The sequence below is a fragment of the Anas acuta genome, chromosome 18 (assembly GCF_963932015.1).
Source record: "Anas acuta chromosome 18, bAnaAcu1.1, whole genome shotgun sequence".
Lineage (NCBI taxonomy): Eukaryota > Metazoa > Chordata > Aves > Anseriformes > Anatidae > Anas > Anas acuta.
This window is the reverse complement of record NC_088996.1, coordinates 10,676,441-10,694,356: the sequence shown is the minus strand read 5'-3', so window position 1 is coordinate 10,694,356 and position 17,916 is coordinate 10,676,441. Positions and strand designations below refer to the sequence as shown.

Below are 17,916 nucleotides of genomic sequence, written 5' to 3'. Positions count from 1 at the left end.
CAGGTCCCAGTGCCAGGCTGCGATGCTTCTGGAGCCAACCCCGCACTGCGCACACAGGTGGGCACCCACGCAGTCCTTGCTGGGCTTGCTCCTGCCTGCATGAACCCAGTTTGGTTTTTACCCGTACTGCAGGGAAACAGGAACCTCAGAAGCTTTTTTCCTGGCGGTATGATCTGTACCAGAGCCAGCCTACCTGTGGTGTAGAATGCCTTGTACTGAGCCAGCCGCAGCGCCTCGATCGCTCCGTCCTTCCCAGCTGCCCCGCTGTTGGGGTGAAGCAGAACCTGAAGGAAGAAGAGAAAAAGCCCACTGCAGAGCAAACCTGCTCTGTTCGATACCTGCTCCCTCCCAGCACGGGTCCGTGCCCCACCCCTGCACACATTTGGGGACACTGCTCAGCCCAGCAGCAGCCCAGCAGAAGGGAACTGAGCGCCAGCACCTCGTGTTCCTCCAAGGTCACCTCCCCGGTGGCAGAAACATCTCAGGAATCAGAACCGATGGCCAGTGGCCAAGCCACGAGCTTGGGCTGAGCTCAGCTCCAGCAGGGCAGGGGCTGTGCTCGGAGGTGAGGTGCCGGAGCACCGTGCCCGCTGCGTCTCCGGCTGACCCACGCCGAGGGGGGAGCGCTCCCTGCCCTGACAGCAGCAGGGAGCCGGGGTGAGGAGAAGGGAATTGGGAAGGGCGGGTCGAGTCTCTGCAGCTCGGTATTTAGGACACTTGATCCGTGCAGGACGCCTGCCTTGGCACCGGGGAGGGAGAAGACAAGTGAGCTGGACGGTTCGGCGGTCTCCGTCAGATAATATCGCTGCAGAGCCAATGGCTCCGCTGAGTGATGAGTCACCAGAGGTTTCCTCCCTGGGAATTGCGTTTAAAAGTGATTCAAGAAATTTCCACTGTGCTAAAAACTAGAAACATCTGCCGGAGTTGTAGGCAGCTGCGGTGCCAAGTTTAGTAACAGTGTTCGCAGCTGATCAGCGCTGTAATGACTTAGCAGGTGTCCGGCACGGGAGCCCTGCCCCGGGCACCGCCGCGGGCTCTGCTCGCCCTGGGAGCCTCGTGGCTGCCACCCGTCGCTGCCCCAAAACACCGGGATCTGGGGGACCTCCAGGTGCTCCCGGCTTCCTCCATTGCCTTCAGTTGCAGGATTAAAAAAAGTAAATAATCACCATCTGGAATTTGGTTTAAAAAACGTATTTTACGGAAAAAAATGAAAACTTGCATGTGGGAGGCTCGGGTGTGAGCTGGGAGAGGTCACAGCGTGAGCGTGCTGCGAGGAGGAAATGCGTGCTGCAGGTTATGCTGGCACCCGCAGCCGGAACCAAGCAGCTGCAAAGCAGCACTCAGTAATTATTTAAGGGCCCACGAAGCCAAAATAGCAGGAATTCAACCCATTTGTCTGCTTCCAGCCTCAGAGCTCGGCTGTGCCTGCACCCTTTAACCTGAGCAGCACGGCTCGGATGCTGCTGCCCGGCTCCAGAGGCACCGAAACAACAAGGGGCTCATTCCTAAACGCGCCTCAAAAACCCCCACGCTAAGAAAATCCGTTCCCATTCACCGCAGAAGTGAGGAGCTTGTTTCGATTGAGCCCTTTCAAGAAGCGTTCCCAGGTCCGCAACCCGTGACTTTGTTATTAAAGAACAAAAAAAATGAAAAGAAAAAAAAAAAACCAACAACCCACCCTTCTCCTCAGCGAACCCTCCATCTGAACTCCCAGCTCCGGGCTGTTTTCGTAAGCCGGCGAGTGCGTGGGGAGGAGGCGCACACCCCTCTGACATTAAGCTCATGGAAAGAGCGTATTTGTCAGCCGCTCGTACCCTTGATGCGTTTCGTAGGATGTGTTTGTTTTTACTGTAAATAGCCTTTGCTCAAAACAGGACCTTGGCCCCGGCCCAGCACCGTCACAGGTTGTGCCGGGGCCGGGACGTCAGCAAGGTTACGGGGCCGCAGCCTCGCGCCAGCCCCAAGGAGAAAAGCAGCTGTCAGCGGCGTGCGGCCGTCGGGCGGCGGGGCGAGAAAAGGAACCTCTCCGGCAGGATTTGTGTCAAGGAAAACCCGGCCACAGCCGAGGTGGTTTTGCCATCAGCCGCTCGCTGATGAAAGGCGCCGCACGCCCGCTGCCGAGCGGGGAGGGAGCGGGGCCGAGCACGGCGGCCGGAGCGCGGGGCGATGCTCGGCGTGCTGAGAGCTTCCCCGTCACACACAGCATGGGGCTGGTGGTCCCCAGGGAATTGGGGACGGGTGGGGACAACCCAGCGGTGACCTCCAGGGACACGGCGCCCAGTGAGCAGGTCACAACCACAGGGGTTCATTCGCTGCTGCTCGCACCTCATGGCAGCGAAAGTTCCCCCAAAAAGGCAGCAGCTGGGGACTCAGCCCCAGTTTTGGGAGTTGATTCCTCGTCCCAAAGCATGTAGGAAGGAACCTGAAGCTCTCCCCAGCCCCGCACCACGTGCTGGTGCCAAAGCTGCCGAGCACCAGTCCCCCTTTCCAGCACCACGAGCACGCAAGAAGAGGGTTAATCATCCCAAAGAGCAGCTGGAGCGCACGCTGGCCGTGTCCCATCCTCTTCCCCAGTTTATCTCACGGTTCAGTGGAGGGTTCCGTAAATACGAACTAAATACCAAAACCCTGATGGACACGGGAAGCAGATCCAGGATCCCTGCTGGGAGCTGGCTTGCGGTGCTCGCAGGAGGGCGGACTTGAAAAGCGAAATCGGGCTGGATCTGTGGGACTGCTTTTAGAGCTGCTTTTTTTTGTTTTTTTGGTTCAGCAAAGATCTTGTGAAACTCTGAGAAAAACGCACCGCCATGCTCCTCGTTCTCCTAGCTGCGTTTTTCATGCTTAAAGGAGCTGTCAACAGCTCCTATTGTTGCAGGGGTGGGGAGCTGCAGGACACGGGGCTGGCTGCCCCACTCACACATCAATAACGGGCACGTTTCTGAGCCAAGGAGCTCGGAGAAGAAGCGCTTAATTACGTCTCTATCTGTCAAGATAAATAAAGCAGATACAGCTAGGTCTGAGCCCTGGGGATCTTTTGTTTCCCACGCCTGTGCACCTCCTGTGACCAGGAAGGAGCAGAACCACGCTGCGCTCAGCGGGGCCGCCGGAGGTGCGGGCACGCAGCCAGCGGGGCCGGTGCTCCCACGGGGCTGCGTGCTCCGGCCCCGAGCCCTTCCGATCCCATCCCCTCTCTGCCCACCTCCCCTCCAGCTCCGAGGCAGCTCGGGAGGGGGCTGTCGGCAGAAAGGGGCTCTGCCTTACCTCGTGCCCCTCGTCCGACTGCCCAAAGAGAACTGGGGACATGTCCAAGCCGTCAAAACGCCGGTTTGGGGGAAGCGTCGCTCCAGCCAGGGCCACCAGCGTGGGGAAGATGTCCAGGGTGCTGGGGAAAGAGGCAGGTTTCAGCCGAGCACGGAGCCGAGCACCCCAAGGAGCCCCCCAGCCCCCCCTGCACCCTGCAGCCCCTTGCCCGGGGGGGTCCCTGGCTGCTTCCCAATGACCCAGCGATGCTGTGACCACCTCGGGCACGGCACGGGGGGTTCCCCGAGTGCTGCCCCTTCTGTACCCGCACGTTCTGGGGCACGGTGGGCATTGGGCAGCCCCCACCCCGCTGTCCCCCCTGCACAGCGTGGCTGGGCACGCGGGGAAGGCACCGGGTCACCCCCCGGCAGAAAGTGCAAGCGCAGGGACTTTCGGCGCCAACCCCAGCGGCTCCCGCAGCCCCAGGAAAATGTGGTCTCGCTTTTGCATCGCGCAGCACGAGCCATAGGAGCCAGAATGGAAAATGAGAGCGCTGCTATTTTGTGCGCTTCTACCAAAACGCCTGTCAGCAATTCCACCAGGATCCTCTCTTCTCAGGGGCCTCAGCCACAGAAGAGCCCTCGGGGCTGGGTCCCGGCTGCTCCCCGTGCGCAGGGCGCGGGTGACCCGGGGTCCTGCCACCTCCAGCGGGCTTCTCGGGGACACAGAGGGCGAGAGCCTCACGTTGGTGCCTTCTGCCTGCGAGTTGTGGCCTGGGGCCAGACCCCAGAGGCAGCGATTCCCCACACTCCCTTCCCTGGAGGCTTGGGAAGGGCCAGGGGTCGAGTGGAGCCGTGCCCGCTGCGTGGCACAAGTGTCACGTCCCTCCCTCTCCAACAAGAGACATCGCAGCGCTGCCTGCTCCTGGCAGGTGGCTCGGATGGGGGGACACTCAAACCCCGCACCCTGCCAAAAGCTCTGGGATCTCAGCACCCCCTGGTTCTGGCACCCCGGGGTGCAGCAGCGGCCGCGCTGCGGGATCGGGGCCCCTCGCTGCTGCTGCCCGGTTGCGTGAGCAGAGAGAGAAAACAGCCCGGGACTTTAGGGCCCCTGTTTCTCCCATTCAATGAGTTTTAATTTAGCTGCTAAGAGACCGAGAGGACAAATAAGAACAAACAATGCTGAGGAGAGCTGAAAGGCAGCCCCGGCTACGCGGCTCTCATGGAGACGGCCCGAGTGGCCGGGAGGCGCCGAAAACCTCTGGCTCCCCGCTGGGAGCTGGGCGCATCCCTGCAGGAGCCGCTGAGCTCCCCGTGGGGCTGCCCCACGGCACTGCCTGGGGCACATCCCGCAGGATCCAGCCCCAACACGGTGCCTCTGTACCCATTCTGGGCACAGGTACCCCGAAACAGCAGCTGGGCACCCCAGGAACCATCACAGCAAAGCAGAAAGGGGAAAGCTGGGGCGGTGTGAGACACGTCCAAGGCTCCAAGCAACAAACGGAGATGAAGCCACGCGTTTTCAGCTGCTCAGAGACCCTTAGCAAGGGCTCAGCTCTGAGGGGTGCACAGGATGGGGCTAAAAATCAGCCCTGAAAGCCCCAGGTTGAGATCCGGGTCCCCCACCTGCAGCAGCCCCAGCCCTGCTGGCCCCGGGGCTCTGCGCTTTCCTCCTTGGCCACCCCACTGACCTATTTCTTCAGCACCCAGCTTGGGCACGGCAGGAAGCTCGGGCAATTAAACGTAATTAAGAAGAGCCGACGAGGCAGCTCCGTGCAGGGCGCGCCGAGCGGCTGCAGGTCCGTGCAGGTGCGGGGCAGGGCGCAGCACCCCCAGCCACGTTCACCCCACACAGGGGACGTAACGAAGGGGGGGTAAACGAGGTGAGGCCATACACGGCCTGGCCACAAACCCATGGGGGGAAGGAGCTCGAGGGGGGCATGGGCAGGGACCCCAGGGACCCCTGTCCACAGGCAGGGCGCAGACGTGGCTGGGGGATTTTCCTCCCGGGGCAGCGTTTTCATGACCTGGGGCAGAAGGACGCGGAGCAGGCAGGTAATGCCTGCCCCTGTGCCCTTCCCAGCTGAGGTTTCCCAGCCCCACTGCACGCCCTTAATGCTTTCTGCAGCTCTCAGCTCTCCCTGTTGGGGAGGTGAAGCTTCCCACCGCGTTATTTGGGCAGCAAGCAGCCGCCCCGTGCCCGGTGACACGGCACCGCCACCACCTCGCCCCGCGGCTGCTCGGGGACGTCAGCTCCTCTCCCTTCAACGTGCCAGCCTGCGGGCCCAAAGAGGGCTGAGAAAGCCTCCAACTCTTTTGGAGACCTTCAGGAACCGGGTCTTCACGGCTTGGGTAGGACGGGGAGGACATGAGGACACCGATGAACCAACCTGCCTGGCTCAGAAGCATTTCGGGTGGGAAACCCATCCCGTTGGTGCCCTCAGGACAACTCCACAGCCAGCACCAGGGGCTTGGGTGTCCCCCAGGACCCCCAAACACCAGGGACCGCACGGCCCCAGGCTGCTGCTGCCAGGCACTCCTGGGCTGGGGCCGTGCCAGCAGCGCCCGGCTGGCAGCCTCCTGCCTTTTGTTGCTCCGTGTCACACGCCTGAACTTTACGAAACCTCCTCGGGGTTTGTTGACTTTGAATTTCCGCGTCTGAGGCAGGCAGGCTCCAACCTCCCGTAGGCATTTCTGAATAAGCAAAGGCGTGCGGCTGGGCCAGCAGCTTTGGCAAGGCCGGGCTGTGTTTAGGGCTGTGTTTACCGGAGGAGCCCCGAGGTGGGACCGAGCCCAGCTGCAGGGACGTCAGCGCCGAGGTGACCGGCGGCCGCCCGGCACGGGGAGCGCACGCGGCTGGAAACCACCCGGCCCCGCAGCCAGGGCGCTTGGCAGGGCGGCCCCTGGGTCACAGCAGCCCAGGGATCACAGCTTTGCCTTTGAAATAGTGAGAAAAAGGAAAATGAGGAAACTCCTGGGGAGCTGCACGGCCCCTCCGTGAGCGCCTGGCACGCAGCAGGGCCGCGCTGCTGGCAGCGTTGTGCCTTTACAGCTGCCCAACCTGCTGGGCTGGAAAGGCAGGAGATAAGGGCAAGGGAGATAACCGGGACCCCGCGGCTGCTGCGGTGCAGGGTGCACGGGGAGAGGGGGCTGGAGAGGGGACAGGGAACAGGGAAAGGGTTTGCAAATGAAACCCCAGGGGTGCCTGGTACCACGCACCTTGCTCCCTCGGCAACACATCAGTGCTCCAGCGCATGGTTTGAACATTGCCCTTGCCAAAATCCAGCTCCCAGAGCTCTGTTTGCTGCTGGAGGGGCCCCCGATGCCATCCCCGGGTGCCGCAGCCCCGGGCCCTTCTCCTCGGCTCTGAGCCCAGCAGCAGCAGCCAGGGCAACCTCAGAGCCCGGCCGCATCCTGCTCTGCTCAGAAGCCGCCCCCCTGGCCAGCCGTCCCCACAGCCCTCCCCCACAGAAAGCCATTCGCAGCCCACAAAGCCGAAGCCTGCTCCTCGCTGGGTTCAGGGAACATCGGCAGCTTTTAATTACCGGGAGGCGCTCGGCCACCGCGGGGAAGAGGCGCACCGAGCCCGGCAGCTGCTAGCGCGGAGCCAGCGGCCCCACAAAAAGGGCTTCCGAGCCTTGGAGTTGTTTGGGACGGGACACAAGCACGGCACCACAGCGCAGGTGATGCCCAAGCAGGGCACTGATCCTGCTGCTGACATCCCAGCCATCCCCTTGGGGTTGGAGGTGTCACCTCCAGCGTGGCCTCATGGGGATGGCAGGCGCACGCCGTGCCCACATGGGCAGTGGGGTGCAGGCAGAGGCCACCCCAAACCCAGAGCCAGCCCCTACCTCAGCACGGCGTGGCTGCTCCGTGCAGCAGGGACACGGCCAGGCCAATAAACCAGCGCTGGGACGCGGTGGCCTCCTTCCCACGTCGTCTGCTTGGCCGGGCTCCCACCTGCAGGAGAAAGCGGCCGCGCTCAGCACCCGGCTGTGCAGGAGCTTTGCAGCAGGGGGAAAACCCCGAGCCCAGAGGTGCCCATGGAAAGGGACCGGCTGTGCCGTTAGGTGACCCTAATGGGGGAAGGTTTTGCTGGGTTTTGGAGCTGGGTCAGGGGAGGGAGAAGAATTTTGTGGGATTTTTTACAAGAAACAAGGAGAGAGGGGAAAGGGGGCTCGGTTTGGCACTGCCTTTTGTTTCTTGCCTGCTCCAGCGAGTGATGAGAGAGGCAGCTGAATGCTAAAATCCACCAGGAGCTGAGCCCCCTCGGTGGCACGAGCGGGCAGGAGACGCAGGAATTTCGCCCAGGGGCTCCCTCCTGGTGCAGAGGGTGCGGGGCTGCGAGCGGCACCAAGTGCACAGCGCCCTCGGGCAGATAAAGCTCCAGCAGCTGCCCCGGCTTCATTACAAATACATTCCTGCTGATAACAGGCAGCTCCCTCCTGCCGCCTGACTCACCTTAACCCTTCAGCTCGTTCCCTGCCACAGCCCAGAGGCCCCGCTCTGCACGGGGTTTGGGAAGGGGGAACGTGGGGAAGTCGCCCAGCCCCTGCCTGCACCCAGGTGCTGAGCACCCAGATGGGGGCTGAGGGTGGAAATGGGGGGCTGAGCAACAAAACGGGGGGACAAAAGGCCCCAAGCAGCCAGGGGGGAAGGGACTGGGACTGGGGCAGAGGGAAACTCCCGGCCCCATTCACGGCACCAACTTCCCAAGCCCTTTGTCTGCCCGGCTTTCAGCGTGCACATGGCAACGGCGCGCACCCGGAGCCATTTCCTCCGGCAGAGCCAAGAGCGAGGGGATCCTCCTGCTGCTCCTGCTCCTGTTCCTCCTGCACCACCAGCCCCAGCCCTGCTGGCTGCTCGGGGGCCGTTTTGGGGGTGCCCTGTGCACCCCAACCACAGCCGCACCCAGCACATCGCGTGCAGCTGCGGCACGGCGCTCTCTGATGCCATCAGGAACGATCCCAGTTATAACATCAGCCTGCTGGTGCCTCTGCTCGGGTATTAAACAGTCCTCGCAGCACCACGTTGGCTTTTTGAGGGGTTTCTGCACAGCCCAGCACCCCGAGGGCAGGAGGAGCGGGGCTGTCTGTCCGTCTGTCCGCCCGTCCATCCGTGGATGGAGCAGCCGGGGGAGCCGAGGGAAGCCCGAGCTGCCCGTGCACGAGCTGACGGTGCCACTCCTGGTTGCATCGGGGCTGCAACGCCCCAAACCCAGGCAGGGATTTCTCTCAGGATGATGCAAGCCCGGGGAGGCCACAGCTTTCCAGGAAAGAGCTGAGCTTTCCACGCAGGGACAAGAAGCGCCGCATCCCTGCTCCCCGGCGGGGGCACAACGGGGCTGGAGCCTTCCAGACCCGTCCCAAAACACCCCCAGCCGACCCCCCAAAACACGCCTGTCCCTCTGATTCCCCTTTTCGGGGTGTTTGGGGCCAGGGGATGGGAGCTGGGCTTCCCAAGAGGGCCAGGGGCTCCTGGGGAGAGGAGGGGAAGCTCCCCCCGTGCAGCCCTCGCCTCGGAGCGGGGGGCCCAGCACGCGGGGCTGCTGCTCTCCATGGGCGCGGGCCGACTGCAGTGACCACCGAAATCGGTGGAAAACATTCCTGGAATTTGGGTTGGACCCTAAAAAGGAAACGCCAAGCCATGCGAAACCTATATAATCCCGCGCAGCAGCACCTCCCCTTCCTCCCTGTCCCCGGGGAGCTGGGGAGGTGGAGATGCCCCCAGCCGGGACCCCCGAGTCCCCCGTGGGCACGGTGCCGGGGGCAACTTGGCAGCTCCCTGATCCCACAACAGTGGGGGGGGGCTTGGAAGTCCCTGGGGTTTTAGAGGCAGCTCCTGGAGAGCCGGCAGCCCGGGAGGAGCTTTTTGGGGTTGTTTTCGCAGGGCTGCGTGTGGGCAGCGCGCTGCTGGAAAGGGGCCGTGCTGCTGGAGGTTTGTTCCCGACCATGTGTGCCGGGAGCTTGTGACCCTCGGTTGCTCAAGAGCAACCCAGGTCGGCGGCGGGGTTTGTTTACCCAGAAAACGAAGGTTTAGGATTCGGGATTCCTGCCCCAGCACCCCTACAGCTCTGGGAATCAGAAAGAGAGCAGGGGGCAGCCCCACGGCTGGGCTCATGTGGGATCAGCCTCGGCTTCCTCTGCAGGGTGGGTGTCAGGAGGAGGAGGAGGAGGAGGGGAGCGGCGCTGTCCCCGTGTCCCCTTCCCCCTCGTGTCCCCCCCCCTTGTGCTGACCCCGAGCCGTGCTTACGGCGCGTAACACAAGCAGAAGTGGGAAGCGCCTGACTCATGCATGCTTCTGGCCGCTCCGGCCGAAAGAAACCCACCGACCAGATGGCTTGGCCGGAAAAAGGAGGGGAAAAAAAAAATATAATAATAATAAAAAAAAAGTTGGAGAGAAAGAAAATAAAAAGTCCCGCTGGGCTGGGCTCAAGGGCCCCGGGCAGGGGCTGTGAGGGCATCGGGACCCGAGCAGATGAAAGGCAGGAGCTCACCTTCCCCATTGCCCACGGGGCCCCCCAGTGTCCCCCAGTGCCCCCCAGTCCTCCCCAGTGCCCCCAGCTCTCTCCAGGAGCGTGGCACCCCAGGAGCTGCTGCACCAAGGGGCTGAAAGCAGCGGCTGCTCCCCCTGGGCTTGCAAAGGGGTAACAGGGACCTGCGGGGCTCCGATCCCACCCAGAGGTAATTTTAGGGGAAAATAGACTTTGCTGTGTCTATTTTAGTGACAAAGAACGTTTGGAGAAGCCTTCAAGGCGACCCAACCCACAGCTGCCCCAAAGGCAGGGGGCAGAGCAGCGCTCACCGCTGGGTGCCAAGGGGCAGAGGAAGGCTCCTGGCAGCAGCCCCCGCGCACCCCCAGGTTCAGGGAGCCCCCCCCCCCCACTATAAGGTCACCTCGTGTCCTCTGCCAGGCCCCCACCAAGGGCCCCAGCCGTCCCGCCAGCTCGCACTTCTGCGCCCAAGGGCCGTTGTCACCTGCAAGAGAAAGCAACGTCCCCGTGAGTGGGGACACCTCTGCTCTGGGGCATGAGCGAGGTCCCCACGGCCCCTCCCCATCCCCTTGGGGCTGCCCTACAGCACCAAGAGCAGCACAGGACCCAGCCAGCAGAATTGGTTTTGTCCCTAAAGGTTTATTTAGGGGCAGGGCTCGTTCCTGGGGGCTGCCCACGCCCCAGGTGAACGGCTGGAGTGGGGCACAAGGCGGCTGCCGCCGGCTCCAGGCATTAACGAGCAGATCCTGTGCCAGGAGCAGGGCGTCCTCATTAGGGAGGCTGCCCAGCCTGAGCGGATTTGGGCTTCTTAACGAGCAAGGATTTGAGCTTTAATTAGTCAGGGCTGTGGCCGAGGTGGGTGGTGGGGTGAGCACCAGCTGAGCTGGGCTGGGAGCCGCATCCCCAGCGGTGGCAGCCCCGGTTCCTCCATCCCCGGGCACGGAGCACCGAGGGCTGGGGAAAAACACCAGGACCGTCCCCCTGCACAGCCAGGGTTGTCACAGAGCTGTCACCCCGCTGCCACGGGAGGTCCTGCTGCGTTACCTGTGAACCACAGCAGCGTGTCGGGGCCGGCGAGACGCCGCAGCCGCCCCACCAAGGCGTCCATCTCGCGCAGGGCGGCTCCGTAGACGTCGCTGCCCGGCGGCACGCTCACCTCCAGCGGCACGTGCATGTGGGCCAGAGCCACGTAGAGGAAGAAGGGGCGCCCGCTGTCACTGCAGGGAACAGGGGAGCAAATTCAGGTTGGGGAGAAGGGAAGGGGAGGACGGGGAAAGGCAGGAGGTCACTGTGGTGGTGGCACTGCTGGGGACAGGGAGCTGTGACCATTCCCAAACCAGATGGCTGCAAACCCGCCCGCCCTGCGGGATGCTTGGTCCCAAAACCTCAAAGAAGTGTTGGAAGGAAAGCAGGATTGCTCCTGATTTTGGTCAGGCAGGTGGGGGGGCTGTGGTTTGTCCCCCACCCGGCAGGGCACGTCCCCGGGGGGCACCATCATGTGCCCGCACCTGCCCCGGCACCGCCGCTGGGAGGAAGCTCCAGGAGGAACGTGCAGCTTCCCCCCGTGAGTCACTTCTTCCCCGCTCCTGCTGAAACCTCCCTGCCACTGCTTCCTTCCCTTCCTTCCCCCGCGGGTGCCAGGGCTGTCCTTCCCCGAGGCGCTCACGTTCGGGACGGGCTCGCCCCTTCCTCCGGCCCCCCACATCCCACAGCTCCCAGCCGGGAGCAGAACGCCCCGCATCGACGCGCCCCTCGCATCCTTCTTCCTCCCCTCTCTCCCGGGGCCCATTTTGGCATTTTGCTCCCCCCCGGCACGCTGTGCTCATCCCCTGCTGCTCCGGGAAGTTATTTCAGAGGAGGACGAGCAGCACAAGGACGACCCCGATGCTGCAGCCCAGCCCTGGACAGGGAGCGAGGCACGTTCGCGGCAACGTCCCGCTCGCCGCGCGCTGCCCCGCTGCCTGTTTGCTTTTAAATCATCAGAGGACACGTCCTGTTTGCTTGTTTACGGCTATATTTATCTCCTCCGACGAGGCCGCTCTTCCTCAGGGACCTCGGAGGGGAAGGGTGGGATGGCGGGCGGCGGGGAGGGGCCGGATCCCGGGGACGTGCCTGCGTGGCTGCGCGCCCCAACCCGTGCCCGCAGCCGGGGGCAGCTTTTGGGGTCCCCCCGACCTTGTTTTCCTTCCCTTGCCCCGTTCACGTCACCTTTGTTGGGGCCACCACTCGGTGCGGGAACATCCCCTGCGTCCCCGTGACTTCTTATCAGCAGAAATACCTGCACGAGGCCCGTGCTGGGGCAGGGCCCCTTGGTCCTGCCACCACCGCCCGGCTCACGCCTGGAGCCCCAAAGAGCTGCGCAAACACGGGGAGCTCCTCCCGGCCTCTTCGAGGGGGTGGCGTGAGCTGGCTGGCATGCAGACCCGTGGAAAACAATCTGCCAGGCTCCGGAGAGCACTGCCCTTACCCTGGCACTCAGCTGGGAACCCCGTTTGCCTCTCGCATTCCTCATTCGGCCCCTCTCCCTCCCGAAAACGGAGCAAACATTTAATCAATAACTTAAGACCGACGTCCTTGGCTTTTGCTCCCGTGTTTGCTGTGCTCGAAGTGTCCCGGGCAGAGCCAAATCTCACTGAATTGCTCAACCTTGACGCGGCTGGTTAAAAAAACACCGAGATGACAAATTCTGTGTTCTTTTCATTGCCCCATAACGAGTGAGTCAGGCAGAGGAAAACTGAAGCAAGCCATCAAAGAGAGGGAGAGGAAAGGCAGGCACCTGTTTAATCCTGTTCTCCATAAACTCAGATAACCCCAAAACAGCACCAGATTTATCCAGGGCGCTGACACAGCCCTTTCCTGGCAGTCCTCCCCCCGTTTCTCCCATCCCTTCGCCCCCATTACAGCCCAGAGCCTTTTTTTTGCACCCCTGCACACGCAGCCCCCTGGTCGGGGCTGGGCAGCGGGCACCATCCCCGAGCCGGCCTCGTAGGGCGCTGCAGGAAGGCGTTTTGCAAAGTCACAGCTCCTAATCCTCAGCTAATAAGGGATCAGCATTACCAAACCCGTCAGCAGGGCTCGGGGGCTGTCGTCTCCCAGCAGCTGCTCTGCACCTTGGGGATCTGCAGGCCTGGACTCCGCACGGCCCCGCACCACTGCAGGAGGTCACCCACGAAGCCCGGTGATCCCCAGGGGCCCCAGAACGAGCACAAAGCGCTTGCAGAGACCCAGAGGCTGGCACTGGGATGGGAACAGGGACAGGAATGGGGATGGGGACAGGGACAGTGTGTGGCACCCTCACCTTGCCTGCTGGATGAAGCGTGCCGCCGCCTCCGCGTAGCGCTCCGTCAGGCTGCTGAGGTTGACGGGCTGCTGGATGATGGTGAGGTTCTCAAAGAGAGGAAGGGCCACGTCCCTGTAGCACTCCTTGTTGGTGGGGCTGTGGGAAGAAGGTGTCCCGTGCCGCTCGCACCGCAGAGGGGACCAGCAGCACGCTGATGTCCCCGCGGCACAGGGTGCTCGCTGCCTCTCACCCCACATTTTGCCTCCCCGGGGCATTTCCAGGGAGCACATGCAGGGCAGCAAGGAGCAGGGTGAAGGGTTGGGGCTGCAAATCCCAAATCTCACCTCGTGGTGCCATGCCCGGAGCCATACCTGGTGGTGGCGGCGCCGTGCCACGGGCAGGGCGGGCAGGGTGGCACGTTGTAGCCAGGGGTGTCCGTGCAGCCCATGTCGTTGCTGTAGGGGATCCCAAAATAATAGTCGAAGCCTGCGGGGCAAGGAGGGGGTCAGCGGGAGCCTGGTGACCGCGGGGCGCTCGGCTCCGCTGTGTCCTTACCGCGGGACGTGGGGTGGTGGCGGCTGTGGTGCCCCAGGTGCCATTTGCCTGCAAAATAAAATTAAAAAAAATCATCTCAGAGGTTAACTCGGCTCCGGGCGCTGCCGTCACAAGCGACTGCCCGCAAGGCGCAGCGCAGGAGGTTTTAATCTAGCAGCGAGAAAGGCCACTTGTTTGTGCTGGCCCCATTTCCAGCATGCCTTTTTTGCAGAAAGCCAGAAAAAATGCCGAAGGTATCTCGTGTCCGTGCAGACCGACCGTCTCCAGCCTTAAAAGGCTCTTTGGGGCCTCCATGTTCGGAGGAGACAACTTCCTAACCTAGGCCAAAGATCCAGCTTCATCCTCGGGTCCTCCACGTCCCGAGGCTTGCTCACACCGAGCACGATGATAGGAGAGGGGGAACAGCAAAAACGGAGCGGGAGAAGGGAAAGGAAGGGCTTCTGTGCCAGTGCAGCCCCAACACGTGCGATCAGGGGGGAGCAAAGGGCTTGGTGCTGGGGGTGCACTTGCACACGGGGTGGAGCGTGCTGTAGGGGCAGGAGGGGGCCCAGCAGCACCAAAAGTCCCGTCCCAGTGCTGCCAGGGGACGCTGTGTCCCGCCCTGCATCACGCCCAGCATCACGCCCAGCATCACGCCCTGCGGGGTGTGCGTGGGCAGAGCCGCTCGGCGCCCTCACGTTTCCTACAAAAAATTCAGCATTTCCAGGGTAGGGTTAAGTAAGCGCGGCTTCGACTGGAAACTGGGGCAAGGCCCAAATTTCAGGCTGCGTCTTACGCTTGAATACAAAATCTGGTGATTGCAGGGAGGAGAGGGGGAAGCGCAGAATCCCTCCCGCTCATCCTTTAGGCTTTCTTTTTGCTGCCAGCTACCCGCTGTGCCTCCTCCGTGGGGGACACCTTCATCCTGGGCACCTTCATCCCAGACACGGGCACCTTCACCCTGGCCAGTGCCTCCCCCAGCCTTACCTATCGTCCCCGTGCTGTACCCCGCTGCCCGCAGCACCTCTGCCAGCGTGGTCTCGTTGAGGGGCAGGCCGCCCAGCGAGGTGATGGCGAAGTTGTGGGTCACCCCGTTGCGCGCCCCGAGGCGCCCCGTGAGCAGCGAGGCGCGGGATGGGGAGCAGGTGGAGGCGGCCGAGTGGAAATCCACGAACCTGGAGAAGGAACAGAGCCCGGGATGGCGAGATCTGCACGGGGTGGTGCTGCCCTGTGCCTCCCCTGTGCAGGGATCTACTGCGCAGGGTGCTGGGCTCTCCAAAACCACATCACCGATCCCCTGCTGGGAGCGAAACCCTCTTTTGCAGCAGGGCAGAGCACCCAAAGATGCTCATTTTGGGCCAGGGAGGGGGCCCAGCCGTTACCTGGTCCCTTGGGCAGCCAGCTCATCCAAATTTGGCGTCTCCTTCGTCTGGGCCCAGTTGGCCCCGAGGTCCCCCCAGCCCAGATCATCCGCCAGGATGACCATGAAGCTGGGCCGCCCCTGCACCGCGGGGGGAGCGCGGAGCAGCACGGCCAGCAGCAGCACGGCCAGCGGGGTCCCCATGGTGCCACCCGGCGTGACGTGACCCTGCTCGCTGCTGTCCCTCGCCCTGATTCCGATGTCCCCTCTCCAGGCGCTCCTCCTTTGCCAGGCTGCTGCTTCGCTGCCTCGCCTACAGGGCCGGCCGAAACGCCTGCTCCATCTCGCCTGCAGGCACAGCTGATATTCCTAAAGCCAGCGCTGGCGGAGGTGTCGTTCTTCGAAGTCAGGCAGTCTCTTTGAAGTCACTGCCGCCCTATTTTTAGCTTGCTTTGCTTCCCGGTAAATATCTAATTAAGCGCAGAACCAAATTGTGAGTTTTCCCTCCAGAAGCGCGCTCGGTTCATGCAGCAGCTCCTGTCAGGGCGACGTTCGTGTCTGATGAGCGGCTCCTTCTCTGCAACGTTAACACGTGGAGCTGGCAGAAGAACATGTTTTTGGCTCCCCGAAGTGGACAAAGAACTGCCGTGGCTGTCCCGATGACTGTCACACTGTCCCTGGCATCATTCAGGAGCCACCACCAGGAGATCGCCTGTGCCAAAGACACACGGAGCCATCAGCACCTGCAGGAGCCCCCTGGACTTGGCCACAGGTGGTAGAGGCACCAAGAGCAAACACACCGAAGTGACAGCGGAGACGTGGCCCTGAAAGCACAGAGCTACAGCCAAAGCGAGGTGAAGCTGCTGAGGTTTGCCAAAACCACACCGAGCCCTGCACGGGAGCAGGAACGCACCCCGGGGACATGTGGCCAAGCAGGACAAGAGCCACAGAGATAAGCCAGGAGGGCGAGGAGGGAAGGGGATGGCCACAAACCAAAGGGTGACATGACAGGAGGCAGGAGAGGGGACAGGATGAGCCCCACCTGTAGGCCAGGAGTTTTGTGGTTGGCAAAATTATTTATTTCTGTGTTTGCCACGCGCATCTTAAAAGCTGGAGGCTGTCAGCTCCGCAGCACAGCAGGGCAGGGGAAAACCCACCCTGGAGCTCTGCTTCAGCGCACAAAGGGCTGGGGGGACACGGTGATGGGGCAGGAGGACCAGGGGGTCTCCAAGAGGTTCAGGGGGGCGAGGAACAGGCCTGAAGTTCGGCTGAGCTCCACGTAAGCATCCCGGCTGAGCTGTGCTGAGCCCGGCCGGCTGCAGCCTTGTTAGGAAGCCACGCTGTGTAACTCAACCCTCTGGCACCTCCACTGGTGTCCAGCAGCTCCCCAAAGCGAGCCCCAGCAGCCCCGACCCCATCCTGTGCCGGGGCTGGCCTCAAACCATTCCCCTCCCCACCACCCCACAAAACCCCATCCTCGAGAGAAATCAAGCCCGTGCGCTCCCCGTGGAAAAGGCACGGGCAAGGTCACGTTTTGTTTTTATTTTTTTTAAATGCAAATATGAAAAAAGGAACCCAGCTGCTCGGGAGGCTGACACGAGGGCTCCTGGGCTGCTTCTGGCCGGGGCGATAGGGCGCAGCACCACCCGCCACCCCGCCGCCGCCCCGAGCATCCAGATAGCGAGAGGCAGCCTGGAGCTTGGCAGGGCTGGCTGTTTGCTTTGGGGAGGTAATGCCGGCGTGACAGGGCTAAGGAAAACAATCGGAGCCGCTCTCAAAGGACGCTCTCTTCTCTCTAATTTACACGGGAAGTCAGCCGGGGCCTCCGCTGCTGCAGCAGCGTCAGGCGGAACCTCTCGATCTCCGCTCCTCGAAGCCATTTGGAAGGGGTGAGGGGGGAAGGCAGCAGAACGTGCCCGTGCCTCTCGCCCTCCTCTCCCTGCCCACGCTGGGACAATCGGCAGCAGGTCCAAATTCCAGCAAGGAGCGATTTGCATCGCCCTCTGTGTGCCCGTGTGCAGGACCGGGACGTGCCCATGGCTGTGGGCACCCGTACCGACACCGCCTGCGGGTGGGCAGCAGGGAACGGGGCTGCTGGGTCCCTGTCCCTGTCCCCAATTTATTATGGGGCCACCCATCCCCACCAGAGCTCGCCCCACAGCACCACATCACCCGATGTTCAGCCAGAGCTCACAAAGAGCAGGGTTTTTCTGAAAAAAAAAAAAAAAAACACCCAAGATGCCTCTGAAAAGATTCTCCCTGGCTGCCTATGGTGGGAACACGGCGCCTCGCTTCGTGCTAAGCAGTTGTCAGCAGGAAACGCTGCGCTCCGGCTGCAGCCCGATTAGCTCCTCGTGCGTAATTACCCCCAGGAATTGAGGCCTCTTCCCCCGCCCCGATAACCCGCTCGGAGATCCCCCAGCACGGCGTGGGCTCCGGGGATGCACAGGCATCACACCGGGCACTGCGTAACCGGGAATAAGGACAAAAACCCCAGTGAAATCGTGGTTCTGCGAGGCCGACGATGCAGCTCGCGGAGAGCAGGGGGGGGACAGGGCAGAACCAGATGAACCAGTTGAGAAAAACCCCAAAGCCTCCGCAGCCTGCGCCGAGCAGAGGAGGAGGAATAGGAGACGGCACCTCGGGGGCTGGCGGGTCCGGGCAGGCGAGGGCAGCACCCTGCCCTGCCCGGGGATGCCACCGGCACCTCCTAACCCCGAGCGGCCGAGCTCCCTGCCCCGCACCGCACAGATCCCTCACCTCCTTATTACACATTAACCCGAGGTTTCCAAATCTGGGGGCCAGCGCCGGCGTTTTCACATTTTTCGCATTCTTGCACATTTTTGCTCCTGCCTGGCGAGCGGAGCAGCAGGAGAGCAGAATCTCAAAGCCCAGCCCTGCACCAGGACGGATGCCCGGCCGCATTCCTGCCAGGGGGAAAAAAAATCCTTGTTTTGTTCCCAAAGTAATGAAACCCAGGGTTTATTTCTAATTTGAGCGCAGCAAAGGG

At 62.5% G+C, this 17,916-nt stretch overlaps 1 protein-coding gene across 3 annotated transcripts in view; it reads right to left on the bottom strand.

Moving 5' to 3' along the window:
- Positions 1-17,916, bottom strand: part of ARSG (arylsulfatase G) — a 44,390-nt gene that overhangs the window by 5,000 nt on the left and 21,474 nt on the right. For 2 of the 3 annotated variants that reach the window (XM_068655436.1, XM_068655434.1), the window contains exons 4-13: positions 14,929-15,618; positions 14,534-14,721; positions 13,568-13,615; positions 13,384-13,498; positions 13,031-13,168; positions 10,777-10,949; positions 10,136-10,216; positions 7,091-7,199; positions 3,262-3,382; positions 194-284 (exon numbers count right to left, since the gene is read on the bottom strand). In XM_068655436.1, coding sequence (XP_068511537.1) covers positions 194-284; positions 3,262-3,382; positions 7,091-7,199; positions 10,136-10,216; positions 10,777-10,949; positions 13,031-13,168; positions 13,384-13,498; positions 13,568-13,615; positions 14,534-14,721; positions 14,929-15,110 — 1,246 coding nt within the window. In that variant the 5' untranslated portion in view covers positions 15,111-15,618. Of the gene's footprint in view, positions 1-193; positions 285-3,261; positions 3,383-7,090; positions 7,200-10,135; positions 10,217-10,776; positions 10,950-13,030; positions 13,169-13,383; positions 13,499-13,567; positions 13,616-14,533; positions 14,722-14,928; positions 15,619-17,666; positions 17,834-17,916 lie in introns of all 3 variants that reach the window. The other variant, XM_068655435.1, reaches the window with a different exon arrangement.